This window comes from Grus americana, chromosome 29 (assembly GCF_028858705.1).
Source record: "Grus americana isolate bGruAme1 chromosome 29, bGruAme1.mat, whole genome shotgun sequence".
Classification (NCBI taxonomy): Eukaryota; Metazoa; Chordata; class Aves; order Gruiformes; family Gruidae; genus Grus; species Grus americana.
In genome coordinates this window covers 1,491,865-1,508,015 of record NC_072880.1, presented here as the reverse complement: position 1 = coordinate 1,508,015, position 16,151 = coordinate 1,491,865, and the positions used below count along the sequence as shown (strand labels likewise).

The window sequence follows — 16,151 nt, the reverse complement described above, 5'->3', positions numbered from 1 at the left end:
GCTGGTGCAGAGCGGCTTTTGGCGGTGTCTGTGCGTGGCCGCGGCGGAGGAAGCGGAAGGGCTGGGAAAATGGCGGCGGGGAGCAGAGCTTGGGGCAGCCGGGGGATGGAGGCCGCTGCGGGGAGGTGCCGGGTCCCGCTCCCGGCCTGGTGGGGGGTGCTTTTCGCCGTTCTGGCAGCGGGTGAGGCTGGCTGGGAGTGGGACGGGCAGGGCGGGCCTGGCCTCCCCCGGTTTGGGGCCGCTCCGCGGCTGAAGCGAGGGTAGGGAGGGCCTCGCCTGGCCGCCTTTCAGATGGCGGCACTGGGAGCCCTCGCCTGGCCCCCTCGAAATTGGGGAGGGACTCGCCTTCCCCCTTCCCTCGAGCTGGGGAGATCCCTTTGAGATGCGGGGAGCCCCTGGTTTGTCCTGTCTGAGATGGGGCTGTGTCTTCTCCCCAGGCTCCTGCCAGGGAAACTCTGTTGAGAGGAAGATCTACATCCCCCTGAACAAAACGGCACCGTGCGTTCGCCTCCTGAATGCCACCCACCAGATCGGCTGCCAGTGTGAGTACAGCTGCGGGACCCCAGAGCTGCTCCTTGGGACCGTCATGCCGTGGGTGATGGGTGTAGTGCAGCTCATGTTCGACTTGCCTAGATCAGTATTGCCCTTGTTCTAAGCACTGTTTGCCTTCCTATCCAATCCTGCTTCTGTAATGCTGAATATGCTGACCTGTTTCTGCTAAATTGAGGAGTGGAGACCTTAGAGAGACCGTCTTCCTATGGACTTCAAAAAAACCTGAAAAGGCAGAGCAGCATTTTCATAGAATCACAGACTGGTTTGGGTTGGAAGGTATCTCGAAGCCCATCTAGTTCTATGGGTAGGGACACCCTCTACTAGCCCAGGTTGCCCAAAGCCCCATCCAGCCTGGCCTTCAACACTTCCAGGGATCCATGGGCAGCCACAACTTCTCAACCTGTGCCAGGGCCTCACCACGCTCACAGGGAAGAATTTCTTCCTCAGATCTCATTTCAATATCCCCTCCTTCAGCTTAAGGCCATTCCCCCTCATCCTGTCACTCCATGCCCCTCCTCTGGACTCGCTCCAACGGCTCCATGTCCTTCTTGTCCTGGGGACCCCCAAGCTGGATGCAGCACTGCAGGGGGGTCTCACCAGAGCAGAGTAGAGGGGCAGAATCCCCTCCCTCGACCTGCTGGTCACGCTGCTGGTGATGCAGCCCAGGACACGGTTGCAGTTTTCTGGGCTTCCAGTGCACACTGCCAGCTCATGTTGAGCTTCTCGTCCCTCGACATCCCCAAGTCCTTCTCCTCAGGGCTGCTCTTCATCCATTTGAGCTTGTGCAGTCAGTGCATGCACAGGACAAAACCGAGCCACAGCTTCAAGGGGTACAAGGCAAAGCCGTGAGCGTTGCAGAATGCGTTGGGGTTAACAAGGTACAAGAGAAAGGGAGCAGGGAGTGAATAGGTGAGAAGGTGATGTCTGAAGGGAGAAAAGGGTTTTGTTTGAGCTGCTTGTGCAGTGCCTGCAACTTTGTAAGTTTTTTGGTCATATTGAAATAGGGAAGGCAGGACTGCTGAAATTAAAAGGTAGAGAAAGGAACCCCATTCAAGTGGTATTCCTGGTTGAAGTTAGTGTGAGTCAGTGTTTTGCTCATTTCCAATTCAGTTTTGCTTCCACAACGAGCCACTCCCTGCAGCAGAGATTGTCAGCTGCCGCTACAGGGCAGCACAGCTGGGCTTGGTCTGTCAGATAACCAAGAGTACAAGGTTCTCATGACTCCTCTTCCACCTTCTGCATGAGCCTAACGTTAGGGCAGACAGCCGCACGCAGTCCTGCCTTCCTGCTCACAGGCAGTTTCTGACAATGAGAGCAGTTACTAACAAAGTGCTTTTTTTTATCAGTACCTTCTTATGAAAGTGCTTTGTGTGTTGTCCGTTTTTTTTTTTGGGATGGGGCAAAATGACAAGTGGTTGACCTGCTTTGCTGCTAGTCTGTCTTGCTGCGACAATCTTTTGCCCCTTGTGCTCTTCCAGGCCTTGTGCTGAGCTGTCTTTGAGCTCTCGGTTTCTGAATTTGCCATCTTTACTCTTTGCTGAGGGGCAGCACTAAACTGCTGCTGTGACTGTGGTCCTTGAGGCAAGTCCTGTCTCCTCTGAGTCCTTAAGTGCTTTGATGTGCTTAAACAAACGATGTTTTCAAAGCATGAGTGCTTATCTCTTAGTGTACGCTGTTCAGCTTTTTCTTTCCCCCCGTACTAAAAGCCACTGTTCCTTTTTCTGTCCTGCTCCAGCTAAATGGTGCCAGTTCACCAAATTGCTTCCTCTGACCCTCTAATCGCATGAGCTGTTCTTCCCTCAAGCCCTTAGTAACATACTGCCCTGCTGTTCTGGGGTGGTTTGGGGGTGTGAAGGAAGTAGATCACTGTGAAATATGAAGGACGCGCTCTCTTTCCCCAGCCTCCATCAGCGGAGACACGGGGGTCATCCATGTGGTTGAGAAGGAAGAGGATCTGAACTGGGTGCTTGCTGATGGCCCACACCCACCTTACATGATCCTGCTCGATGGGAACCTCTTCAGCAGGTCAGTCATCTGCAGTTTTTATGTTCCCAGGGTGACTGGAGCCCAGAACATCAATATGGGTCCCTAACCTGGTGCTGAAAATGTTATTTTTTCAATGGACAGATAGCAGTATTGGCCCTGACTGCACTGAAGTATAGCGAGGTTGAAACGTTTGTGGGCTTACTGTGTTTTAGTGCCTGAATTTATTTCTTCTTGAATGGGCTGCTTTGCTGGTAGAAGAGCTCTGCTCTGTGTAAATTTTCATGGGATGTTCGTCACTGTAACAGTTACTAAAGTTCATTAAACAACGTGACTAAGATTGGTCACATCTCTTCTTGGGCAGAGCAGGAAAGAAGCGGCTGAAGTTTTTCGCTTGTTGCTGTATGCTAACCTTATGCAGTTCTGAGAAGATAAAAAGGGACACCTTGGTTATTTTGATCAAAAGCATCATCACATGTTTGACTGTAATACGGCTTGGATTGTAACTCTTCATTAATGAATTCAACATTTCACTCGTGTTTTGTCTCTTCCAGGAGGGTAATGCAGCAGCTGAAGGGAACCTCACGAGTGTCAGGCCTTGCTGTGGCCGTTGCCCAACTTAGCCCTCCCCAGGGATTCTCTCCTGGTTTGAAGTGCCCCAATGATGGCTTTGGTAAGAAAATGTTAAGTCGTTATCCTTGTTAAGAGGAACAGAAATGTTGCCTTTACGTTGCACAGTCAAAGCAAGAAGTGCAAAGGGAACAGCAGCTACCCGTCAAAGGAAACAGGCTCAATATGTTAGTTCGAAGTAGTTGGTCTGAGCTGGAATCTCATAGTTACTCAGCCAGGGCTGGGACAGGTTTTTGGGGGAAGACTCTTAGATAAGCTGGCTAAAACAGCATTAAGTCACTCAAGTGTTAAACCTGACCAAGGGTTATTGTAACTTCTTTTTCTTTAACGTGTGAAACTTGTACTTAGTCCACACGTGATCATTAAAGTATCTTGTGCTTGCATGGATTGAGTGGAGTGTGTGTTTACGTCTCTGTCTGGGCCAGTTGCTACTTTTTAAAATGACATTCTGCCTCCCTGAATTCCCCCTGTGGTTTCAGTTAGGTTTTCATTTCACTATTTTTTTTTATACAGCAAATTTACTGTATTGAACTTTGAGGGGAGAAATTGCTACACCTTCTGTAGTTTGCACAAAGCTTTCTGCTGTGAAGGATGCCACGTATGCTCCTGAGATGAGTTTGGTGTGCTGGCATTTGTCACGTCTCTGCCTTCATGCTGTTTGCACAGTATCTAGGTGTTAAAATGATTGGCACATTACGGATGCCATAGGGGTACTTCCAGCACACGATGAGCTCGGAAAAATGCGGGTTTGTATGTTCCTCCTTTTGAAGTATAATGTTTCTCTGCGTGCCTCCTCCACTCTCTCAGCATGTGATAAATGCTCACCGAGTGCTCATGCCAGCCTCCTGGCATGGGATGGCTTTGAGCATGCACGTTCGTTGTTCTCTCTGCGTGGCACAGCGCGCTCTCTCTGCCACTCCGCCACGTGCAGTGACCAACTCCATCTCTCCAAGCTTTTGTCAGCTGGTTCCTCAGCCCATAATGGTGCTCATTCTGGATTTGCTGCTATTTTCTCAGCAGGCCTTACCTCTCCTGCAGTCTGTTATTCTCTTGCAGGCTCAGATTTGCCCATTTCTTTCTGTTTCCAGGTGTCTATTCCAAAGATTACGGCCCTCAGTTTGCACACTGCAATAAGACTGTGTGGAATCCTGTGGGGAGCGGGCTTTCGTATGAGGATTTTGACTTCCCTATTTTTCTCCTTGAAGATGCCAATGAGACTCAAGTTATTAAGCAGGTACTGCACTTCCTCAACAAGTAGGAGAGGGGAACTGCCACACAGGTCAGGAAAGGGGGCAGAAGTTTTGTTTACTCTCAGCTTAGATGTTGAAATCTACAGTAAAAATGTATGGTCTAATTTTATATGGGGAACACAATGCTATTACAGAAAGACTGAGTTTTGTAATGATTTTTATTTCTGTCCAGTGTTATCAAGACCATAATGTCCCTCGTGATGGATCCGGCCCTGAGTATCCTCTCTGTGCCATGCAGCTTTTTTCCCACATGCATGCCGTCACCAGCACAGTTACCTGCATGAGACGCAGCTCCCTCCAAAGCACTTTCAGCATTAATCCAGGTGAGTGGATTCCTCTTTCCTTGTCATGTTGTGGGATAAGGCTGGGGGTAAAAATCCGAGTGGAATACAATTGTGCAAAAGGAAGAAAACATTAGGGTTTTCTTAAAGGCTTGCTTGCCACCTGAGCCTTTGCAAAATGAACTAGTGAAGTGGTAAAGAATTTTGGACTGTGTTTGTCACCAGTTTAGAAAATAACATGTAGAAGAGCTGCTGACTGAGAAAGGCACCTAATACCCACTACATAGATCATTAAGAATGGCTCTGAGATTACTGCTCCGTTAGACTGTGTGTACGTGAATTGAAATCCTGGTCCTGGTAAATGTTTTGTCAGGGACTTTCCTGAGGCCAGGACTTCACCCCTGCTGAGTTTACTCCTCTGATAGAACTGCTGATGAGCTACAGTTGACCGGAAAGCTCATTTCTCATTTGTCACTGCCGTAGTCTCAACTCAAGCAATGTTGTTTCTGCTTCCTAGAGGTTGTGTGTGATCCTCTTCTTGATTACAATGTGTGGAGCACCTTGCACCCCATCAATTCATCTGGAAAAGTCGATCCTGAGAAGGAAGTTATTATTGTTGCTACACGAGTAGGTACCTCTTATTCTTGCTTAGTAGAGCATGAGCTGGAAGGATTCTGGGAAGATGTGGGCTTAGAGTCTCATGGGCATATACTTCTCTTAATTAGTTGGTGGGCTTACCTATTGTCTCAATGTAAGGGTATCTGCATTTTGTTTCTGTCTTGTTATGTGAGACTGTTCAGCATTTTGTTTGCTGATGGAACCAGACAAGTAGAAATAGTTAGCGTATCTGTTGTGCTTTCCTAAGATATTTCACATCCTTAAAAAGTGTTGCAGAGAGGGAGACGGTGCGGTTGGCTCATCTGTATGTTTTTTTGGGGGACAGGCTGAATCACATGGAGATTTTGTTGGGTGTCACGCAGTGAGTCAGTGTCAGTGCTGAGAAAGAAGTTCACTTCCCCATCTAGCAGTCTGTTTTCCAGTCACTTTACACCCTCCAGACATGCAAATTCAAAATTCCATTTTGTTGCTGTCTTGGAGCCTCATGCTGAACAGTGTTTAAAATTGCGGCACGCTTGATAATCTCAGTTTTCAGGTCAGGGCTGAGGGCTGGTGGCGGTGGCAGGGCTCCGAGGCCTCTGGGCTGCCACAGCAATGCAATTGGTTTTTTAAGTTTGATTAGGCGGCTTGCTTTAGTTCTTCCCTTATCAGGAGGATGAGAAGACTAGGAGAGAGGTGATAGATTTTTCTTTCCCAATACAGTATTCGTCTGTCTACGTGCACACTTCTTACACCTCCTGTTCACGTTTACAGATTGACAGCCATTCCTTCTTCTGGAACATTGCACCTGGGGCAGAGAGTGCTGTCTCTTCTTTTGTGACCCACTTGGCTGCTGCTGAAGCCCTTCATAAAGTGTCAGATGTTCATTTGCTGCAAAGGAATATAATGTTCACCTTCTTCCAAGGGGTAAGAGCAGCAGCATCGCTCCACCATTTGGCTTGTTCTAAGGTAGCAAATCAGCCCTTGGCTCCCTGCAAATGAACTTTTTCCCTACTCTTTGTGCGGAGTCATTTGTCTGCATCCCCACACTGTAGTTCTCTCTGCTCCCCCAGTGAGAACGGGATCTTAATTGCACTGGGATAACAATGGCAGATGGAGCTTCCACTGGGGCAACCCATATTCTGCCCCACAGTTCATTCTGGATGAATGACTCAAACTTTGTTTTCCCTCCTGTGTCCTCCCACTGTGCCTGTCTGTATGTCTGTTCTCCTCCTCACCCCCGTTCAGGATGAACTGCAATGGTGGCCAAGCTTTAAATTCTGAAATGAAACCCAGAAAAGGGCTAGTGTGGTGGGTTGAGCCTGACTGGGGCCAGGTGCCCACCAGAGCCGCTCTCTCACTCCCCTCATTCACTAAACAGGGGAGAAAAGGCATAACGAAATGCTTGCAGGTCGAGATAAGGACAGGGAGAGATCACTCACTAATTGTTGTCACGAGCAAAACAGACCAAACTTAGAGAGGGAATTCATCTAATTTATTACTAGGCAAAACAGAGTAGAGGAATGAGAAAATAAAATCAACTCTTAAAACACTTCCCCCCACCCCTCCCATCTTCCCGGGCTCAACTTCACTCCCGGCTTCAACCTTCCCCCCCCTCAGCGGCACAGGGGGACGGGGAATGGGGGTTACGGTCAGTTCATCTCACGGTGTTTCTGCCGCTTCTTCATCCTCAGGGGGAGGACTCCTCTCATCGTTCCCCTGCTCCAGCATGGAGTCCCTCTCACGGGGTGCAGACCTTCAGGAGCAAACTGCTCCAGCGTGGGGTCCCCCACGGGGCCACAAGTCCTGCCAGCAAACCTGCCCTGGCGTGGGCTCCCCTCTTCACGGGTCCACCGGTCCGGCCAGGAACTTGCTCCAGCGTGGGCTTCCCACGGGCCGCAGCCTCCTTCAGGTGCCTCCACCTGCTCCGGCGTGGGGTCCTCCACGGGCTGCAGGTGGAATCTCTACACCCCCTCATCCTTCCTCCATGGGCTGCAGGGGGACAGCCTGCTTCACCATGGCCTTCACCATGGGCTGCAGGGGGATCTCTGCTCCGGCACCTGGAGCTCCTCCTCCCCCTCCATCTGCGCTGACCTTGGTGTCTGCAGAGTTTCTTACATCTTCTCACTCCTCTCTCCGGCTGCAAAAGTTCTCTCTCCCAGTGTTTTTCTACTTCTTAAATATGTTATCACAGAGGCGCTGATTGGCTTGGCCTTGGCCAGCGGCGGGTCCGTCTTGGAGCCGGCTGGCATTGGCTCTATCAGACACAGGGGGAGCTTCTAGCAGCTTCTCACAGAAGCCACCCCTGTAGCCCCCCCGCTGCCAAAACCCTGCCACGCAAACCCAACACATTCCACCCCTCGCCTCTGTGAATCACATATTTAAGAATTATTAAAACATACATTCAACACAAAAACTACACACACTAATCACATCAACAAGGAAAAAGAAAAAAGAATTCCCCCCACCAGAATCAAAGCAACACTATCACAACACTAAACAAGAGTAGACAATACACACAGAATCCACCTCTCGTCCCTTCACCGCTATTTCACTCTCAATCTACGTTCAGTCAATGTTTTGCCCATTACCTCCTCCAATTACTATCCTTATCTCGATTTTCTCACGCCCCACGTTGGGCGCCAAAAAGACTGTGGTGGGTTGACCCTGGCTGGGGGCCAGGTGCCCACCAGAGCCGCTCTCTCACTCCCCTCATTCACCAAACAGGGGAGAAAAGGCATAACGAAATGCTTGTAGGTCGAGATAAGGACAGGGAGAGATCACTCACTAATTGTTGTCACGAGCAAAACAGACCAAACTTAGAGAGGGAATTCATCTAATTTATTACTAGGCAAAACAGAGTAGAGGAATGAGAAAATAAAATCAACTCTTAAAACACTTCCCCCCACCCCTCCCATCTTCCCGGGCTCAACTTCACTCCCGGCTTCAACCTTCCCCCCCTCAGCGGCACAGGGGGACAGGGAGTGGGGGTTACGGTCAGTTCATCTCACGGTGTTTCTGCCGCTTCTTCATCCTCAGGGGGAGGACTCCTCTCATCGTTCCCCTGCTCCAGCATGGAGTCCCTCTCACGGGGTGCAGACCTTCAGGAGCAAACTGCTCCAGCGTGGGGTCCCCCACGGGGCCACAAGTCCTGCCAGCAAACCTGCCCTGGCGTGGGCTCCCCTCTTCACGGGTCCACCGGTCCAGCCAGGAACTTGCTCCAGCGTGGGCTTCCCACGGGCCACAGCCTCCTTCAGGTGCCTCCACCTGCTCCAGCGTGGGGTCCTCCACAGGCTGCAGGTGGAATCTCTACACCCCCTCATCCTTCCTCCATGGGCTGCAGGGGGACAGCCTGCTTCACCATGGCCTTCACCACGGGCTGCAGGGGGATCTCTGCTCCGGCGCCTGGAGCTCCTCCTCCCCCTCCATCTGCACTGACCTTGGTGTCTGCAGAGTTTCTTACATCTTCTCACTCCTCTCTCCGGCTGCAAAAGCTCTCTCTCTCTAAGTGTTTTTCTACTTCTTAAATATGTTATCACAGAGGCACTGATTGGCTTGGCCTTGGCCAGCGGCGGGCCCGTCTTGGAGCCGGCTGGCATTGGCTCTGTCAGACACAGGGGGAGCTTCTAGCAGCTTCTCACAGAAGCCACCCCTGTAGCCCCCCCGCTACCAAAACCCTGCCACGCAAACCCAACACAGCTAGATTAAAAATATATGTGTTGACAGCAGCGAAATGTAGCTCATTTTTGAGAGCCCAGCACTGGAGTTGGCAGCTGTGGAAAAGCAGAATGAGCTTGTGGAGGAGGGACTGATGGCCAACAGCTGATGTTCCCCTCAAGGCATCTACATTGATGGCTTCTTTTGTGCAGCTTTGTGAAACTGGCTCCCACAGCCCCATGCTGCAGCCATGTGATTCCCTTCATTCACCCTCCTCAGCACATATATCCCTGGTCAGAATTTCCCTGGGGGAGACAGGCGTACGGCGCTGTGGAGCGGACATTCTCTGTCATGCTCCCAGGGTGCAGGAGGAGTGATAAGATTTGGCTGTAAATCAGTCAAGGGGGAAGTCCGGTGGCTGGCTGACTTCATTGCCCTTCTTTGTCACGGGGGTTCTCTTCTTAGGGGCACCTCTTCTTTCCCAGGAAATGCTCAGCTTCTTGCAGCTCCCTTGACAAACTCATTTCTGTCATTTAGCCTTCCCTCCCTTTTTTCCAGGGAAACAGACACCCCTCCTTTCAGGAAAGCTTCATATGTTTAATTCCCAGAATGGAGAATCGCCCTTTTCCCTGATTTGTTCTCCTCCTTACCAAAAAACAAAGAGGATGACTTATGCCAGAGTAAAGGCTGCATTAACGCCTCTCTGTGATATCTTGCTCGATATCGGTGCTCACTTAAGCCTGGCGTTACCTCTGTGCCTTTCCTGCTCATGGAATTCAATAGCTGTCCCCTGTGTTTTTTGCTCTTTGCCTTCGTTTCTGTCCTTTGCTCCATCCCTTCCTACAATACCTTTGTCTTTGGAGCCAGGCACAATGTAATATTTACTTTGGTCTTTTGGTGTGTGCCAGGCTGTGTGCACCTTCAGAAATACTTGGTGCAGTAGCTGGCCCTCAAACTCTTGGTTTTATTCCACCTCAGCCTCTCAAATATTACTGTTAGTTGTGCCAGGCAGCTATCCGTATGTGATTTATGTATTATTTTTTTTTTCTGTTGCAGGAGACTTTTGATTACATTGGCAGCTCACGAATGGTGTATGATATGGAAAAAGACAAGTTTCCTCTCCGCTTGGACAACATTTATTCATTTGTGGAGTTGAATCAGGTGTGGGATAAGTTAGGGGACCTTTTTATTCCCTGTTTCTCTGTGATAATTTAGCTGTGGTTTTCCCAGCCAGCCTTTCACTGGTTTTGATTTTTCCCAGGACTGGAATTCCCTGCTCTGCAAGACTCAGTGATGTCCAGTCATGTACTTACGGTGGGTTGTTTTTTTTTTTTTTCTTGAAGGTGGCTCTAAGGAATGACTCAATTTTATGGATGCATACAGACCCCGTCTCTCGGATGAACGAAACTGTTGAAGCGCAGGTAATAGAAAGTGATCTGTAGTCGTTCAGCTAACCAAAATGCTGTGGGATCTTTAGCACACTGCAGATGTTCAGGATGTTAACCTTTCCAGAGAAATTATACATCCAAAAGAACAGCAGAACAGCACTGTTTTCTCTTCTTTCAGGTTAGAAACTTGCTAGATATTCTGAGTGATAGCAGCATGGGAGCACGCGTGACTTTACAGGAAGCTGGATACTCGCAGCCTCTTCCCCCATCTTCCTTCCAGCGCTTCCTTCGGGCCCGGCACATCCCTGGAGTGGTCCTAACTGACCACAGGACTGCCTTCCAGAACAGGTACTTCTCCAGGGTTGATGGGCACAGGCTGGCCCGTGGCCGAAGGATGCAGAGCCGGCAGAGGGCATCTGAGCTCCTGCAAGGCCTCTCCCCGGGGTGTGCTGCCTAACATACATGTAGAGTGGCAGTCCGGGGGGAGCGGAGGAGCAAACATGTGCCATGTAATTGAACAAGCGCAACATAATTATTCTGACAACCGAAAGAAATCCAGTTTTGTACAGAAAATGTTCCCCACAGCTGGCTGGAAGCCAGAGGTGAGCAAATGGCAACTGAGCGTGCCTAAGCCTCATCTGTTCTTCCAGAAGCTAGCTGCCTTTTTTTTTTTTTTTTTTTTTAATATAGCTTTCTATTTATGATGGCAGAAAGCCCCAGGCATTGGAAAGGGCACTTTCATTCACCCCACATGACCCTACAACAGCGTATTCCTTGGGGATCCTCTGTTCTTCAACTTTGGAAGTGGAAATGTGGGGTAGAGGACAGACATGTGCCTCTCCTCTCTTCCCTAAACTCTTCAAATTGTCTGTTTCCCTTCATCTTCTATCCTTCTCTGCTGAGCTTTGTAGCAATCAAGGGGACGTAGCTTCCCTTTCACCTCTAAATCTGCACTGCTGTAAAGGAGTAAGAGCGTTCGCTTGGAATTCCTCTCTGCCTTCGAGATAAGGCGTTAATAAAATCCACTGGCATGACTTGCATCAAAAGCCCTCTTCCCAGGAGACCTTCTGCACGGGTTGTCCTTGCCTCAGTTTCTCTACCCATTTAATAGATTGGGCTGTCGCCCACCTGAAAGCTAATCACAGCTTGTAAATTGTGTGGAGATCCTCAGATGGGAGAAGCTGTGGAAGGGCCAAGTTAATTATAAAGCCTCATTAAATGGTTTAAGGAGCGTGTGGCAGGGCAGTGCTTTGGCAGGGCTGTATCTCTGCTCCCAGGAGACCGCTCCCACTGTTTGCTTTAGGCACACTCTGAATCGAATTCCATGCCCTGTGGTTTCTTTCTGCTCCTCCGCAACCTCTGTTTGTCTTCTTCTTTTCAGATACTACCAGAGCATGTATGACACTCCAGAGAACATCGGGATGCAATACCCCGAGGGGCTTAGCCCTGAGGAGACCTTGGAGTATGTCACAGACACAGCCAAGGTTCCTACTTTGCTTTTTCTTTAGCTGCCGTGTCTGGGGTGGATGGGGCTTTAGGTGGGGGCAGATAGAAGCGGGGTCATGGGGAGAGTGGGAAAGCTGTTTCCAAAAAGGGCAGAAAGGAGGTGGGAGTGCTTTGTACGGTGACAAAGGCGATAGGCACTCAAATGCTAGCACGATGTAAGCGTTTTGATGGATGGCTAGATTCTGGCTTGCTCTCCGTGCTTGTTTTGCTGGATCTGCCTATCTTGATTAACACAGAGCGCTCTTCCTTTGCAGTCCCTGGCAGAAGTTGCCACAGTGGTCGCCCGTGCTCTCTACCGGCTTGCGGGGGGAGCCAACAACACCTCTGCTATTCAGGCAGATCCAAAAACGGTACGAGCAGATGGAATTGAGTCCCTGGCATTTCTGATGAGCCCTCACGTACTTCCCTTCTGTCTCTGTTTATATGTGTTTACACAGCATGCTGTCCTGTCTGTCTCCACGAGGGCTTTGCCTCCCCCTTTCTCCCTTTGCCCACCACAGCTGAATGAAAAACCTTTTACCCTTCTCTAGTTCCTCGCCTTTCGATCTCAGGACAGACATTAACCTTCACGAGCCCTCCACAAAACAGAGCTCCTTTATCCCCATTCCACAAAGGAGAAGAGGAAGCTGAGATGAAATGGCAATGTGTGCCACAAGGATCGGCTAAGGAGTCAGTGGAGCTGGAATCAAAACCAATTTTCACAGCTCGGTCCTGAATTATTGACAGTTGTGACATACAGTCTCTCCTTTGCTGTGCTCTTTGCCCCTGTAGTGGGAAACATCTATCAGCCAAATAATCTTGAGAGGTATAGCTGTTAAGATGCTATTTTCTCTCCTCTTTGTATAAACCAATTTCCATCTCTTTCCAGGTCACTCGAATGCTTTATGGGTTTCTGATTAAAATGAACAATTCCTGGTTTCAGTCCATCATTAAACCAGACATAAAAGGAATTCTGGGTAAGAGCAACATAGGGAAGACAAACACAAGAATGAGTTTGACTCCATATGTTACCTGGCAGCTTTCTAAAACATCGTACTGACATTGTCTGCTTCTGGCCATCTCCCCGTCAATCCCATTTCTCTGACTCTTTGTTCCAGGTGATGTTCCCCAACACTACGTCGCCGTTTCCAGCCCTGTGAACACTACCTACCTCGTGCAGTATGTTCTGGCCAACCTCACCGGCACTGTTGTTAACCTCACCAAGGAAGAGTGCCTGAACCCTGAAAAAACACCCAGCAGTGAGAAAGAAGTAAGTATATATTAGAGCGGGATGATAGGTAAGGGCAAATCTGCTGTCCAGTTTGCTTGTTTCCACGTCTGAGGAAAGCCAGTTAGGAATGCTTTCTATTGCTTGTAATAACACATGGGAGAGCTGGGAAACTCCTCCAGCAGGGAGACATCTTAACGAGGGCAGGAGAGGAGCGGTCAAAAGGATCCCCTAGAGTAAGAACAGTCAGTAAAGCCCCTCTCTTTCTCCTCAGACACATGGGTAAGGTTCTAGAACAAGGGGATAGTCTGGTTATTTGGTAGTGGCTGTTTGCTATCTCCTACACTCCCATTTTCTGTCTCTTACTCTCCCATTTTCTTTGCAGATGTATGAATATGCCTGGGTGCAGGGTTCTCTGAACCCTAATTCAACATCACGAGTCCCCTACTGTGTTCGGTCAACTGTTCACTTAAGCAAAGCGCTCTCTCCTGCCTTTGAGCTGAGGCAGTGGGGATCTACAGAGTACTCCACATGGACAGAGAGTCGGTGGAAAGAGATCCGTGCCCGAATATTTCTGGTAGCCAGCAAGGAGCTAGAGGTGAGTTTGTACACGTCTGAAAAAGAAAGTAGAGGAAAAACTGTGGCTAGCTTTGAGTAACATCTCCTGACAGCCGGAGAAACACTTAAGAGTTTGTTACAAGATCTTGTAGCGTCATCCTGTGTGAGCTCCCACGTTAAGAACAGCCAGGCTTTGATTCTTGAAAAGGAGGTAACCAAGAATGCGTCACTGGTGCTGACCCTACCTCCTCCAGCCATTTGTGGGTTAATAACCTCGGCTGAGGCCGAGACAGTGCAGAATAATCAAGAGTCCCATGAGCAGGCTGAGCTCTGTGAATAAAAGACAGAAGTGACAGGAGTCTTAACCCCTTCCCCAAGCACAGGAAGCCAGGCTGGTGAATCTGGCCGTTGAGGTGTTTTGCCTGATGTGCAACTCAGATCTTCCTTCCTGCAGTTCGAATCCCATCTTGACGACGCAGAAATAACTTTTGTGCAAACCTTCACAAACAGAAGCTGCTCTTGGTTCAGTGTCTCCTACTCTAAGCAGCCCTTAGCTGGATGTGATGTGGCTTAAGTGCCAGCAGAATAAGGGTTAAGCCTGCAGTCACTTTGGGACTCTGTGCCTGTCTCGATGCCCTCTGGTTGGCTGTTAATGATGTCATTCCCTGTCAGGACAGACTCAGGAGTGCACAGCGCTGTTGTCATCATGTTCTAGCAGTAAGCCACCCAAAGGCCATGCAAGCCCGGGCAATTGTTGCATCTCTCGGATGGTTATTTGAAATATGAGCGATTTATTTATGTGGCACTGGGCCTTTTTAACACTGTCAGGCAAGCACAATGCCCTGCCTGTGTGTCTCGGCCTTTTTTACAGCCCAGTAGATACTGGTGCCCTGGAGATGCACAGTTTGAGCCCAGCCATCCCTGAAGTGTTGACCCGATAGAAAATGTACTGAGAGTTGTAGCGGCGTGTGATTGTCTGGCCACTGCATGGGGGGTGTTCGGAGATATCCAGGGGAGACTGGGAATGGCAGTCCTGCCGTGCAAGGAGAAGGGGTGACAGGAAGGAGTCTAACGAGGCCTTAGACTGGTCTGGCACTCAGGCTTCCAGAAGGGTCCTGAGCAGGAGGTAATCTCAGTTATGCAAAGGCTATTGACAGATGTTGATTCTGGCAACTCTGCTTGTTGAAGGTATTTACAGTTCCTTGCTGGAGAACGTGACGGCTCACGCAGGAGTAGCCGAAGTGTTACATTAAATGCTTGCTAAAAATCTTTGTAAACTGCGTCGACCGCTCCGAAACACAATATGTTCTTATCCTTATTTCTAACCTTTTTTTCTTAAACATGGGTTTGTGTGCGCTGTTGATAACTACAATGAAAGCTGACCTGACCTGACCCTGTCTGGCAGTCACTTTTGTCTAATTCTTTAAGGTCCTCGGAGTATCTTTTTATTTCAGCATACGTAGTGCCTCAGTAGTGAGCTGGTCCCTGTAGCTTTCTGACAGAGACCCCCTTTTGATGCAAATTGTGTGAGGTGCTGCAGGTCTGCGTTTGTAACAACAATGCTAAGTGTTTCTCATCCCTTCCCAGATAATCACTTTGGTTGTGGGCATTGCCATTCTGGTCTTCTCTCTCCTCGCCACGTATTTTATCAACGCCAAAGCGGATGTACTTTTTAGCATCCCGCGGGACCCTGGGGCTGTGGCTTACTGAAGATGCTCTCGGGGCTTGAGAAGTCTTAGCCCTTGGATTACAATTGTCAAAGATAAAACTACACTGGAATGCCTCTCTCTCTGGATAGGGATGCAAATGGTTCTTTCCAGAGCTTCTGTACTCGGGTTCTGGGGACTAAGCCCTAAAATGTAACAGACTTTCCCAGAAAACCGTGCCGACCAAGCCCTAAAGAGACTCTGACTGAGAAGTTCCCAAAGCCTTTCTTTTTAATTTGTCCTTCCTTCTGAGCAACTCGAGAGGATTGGTCCTGAATGCCACTGAGACGACAATGTGATGGATGTGTTCCCTAAATGAAGGCAAGAGTGGAAAGGGGAAAGGGATTTTCTCTGGGATGTATGTGGACCGACAGATTTCCGTGGTGTCCAACAGCACAGGTTGCCTGTTAATGTCCAACAGCTGCTGTGAATCTGTGTATACTACAATGCAGGGAGGGCAAGGGTTGTTTAACAGATGATTAGATGTAAAATGTCCTTTTTTTAATGGTGCAATATTTTCTGGGTTTTGTATATATATAAATAGTTCCATTTAATTAAAAAAATCTCCGCTTACAAGTTAACCCATTGCCTCTTTTGTCTTAGTTGCTGCCAAAAGGACCAAAACCACTGGGTGTTGCAATATGCGTTGGTCTTGGGAGAAACAGAATTTGTCTGATTTCTTTTTTGACTCTTATTGAAAGTTCAAATTCTTTCTACAACTGGCCAAAAGACAGACATTGTGCCCTCAGACAGGACAGGGACTTAACTCACTGTTGTTTAGACTGTAAGCTCTCCAAGGCAGGGATGGCCGATCACTCCAAACGGTGCTTTGTACG

At 49.1% G+C, this 16,151-nt stretch overlaps 1 protein-coding gene across 1 annotated transcript; it reads left to right on the top strand.

The window, feature by feature from the left end:
- The first annotated feature begins 49 nt into the window (after positions 1-49).
- On the top strand, positions 50-15,893 carry NCSTN (nicastrin). Its single transcript, XM_054806532.1, has 17 exons — positions 50-181; positions 438-542; positions 2,454-2,577; positions 3,090-3,208; positions 4,254-4,399; positions 4,588-4,738; positions 5,214-5,323; positions 6,068-6,220; positions 10,007-10,111; positions 10,294-10,371; positions 10,517-10,686; positions 11,720-11,822; positions 12,099-12,194; positions 12,713-12,800; positions 12,942-13,093; positions 13,437-13,649; positions 15,197-15,893. Exons 1-17 carry the CDS (start codon positions 70-72, stop codon positions 15,317-15,319), a joined length of 2,148 nt encoding a protein of 715 aa, XP_054662507.1. The 5' UTR covers positions 50-69; the 3' UTR covers positions 15,320-15,893.
- Positions 15,894-16,151: the final 258 nt, after the last annotated feature.

Coding starts and splice junctions, on each gene's coding strand:
- NCSTN (XM_054806532.1), top strand. CDS start 70: ATGGCGGCGGGGAGCAGAGCTTGGGGCAGCCGGGGGATGGAGGCCGCT. Junction 182..437: donor TTTCGCCGTTCTGGCAGCGG/GTGAGGCTGGCT, acceptor TCTTCTCCCCAG/GCTCCTGCCAGGGAAACTCT. Junction 12,195..12,712: donor TTCAGGCAGATCCAAAAACG/GTACGAGCAGAT, acceptor ATCTCTTTCCAG/GTCACTCGAATGCTTTATGG.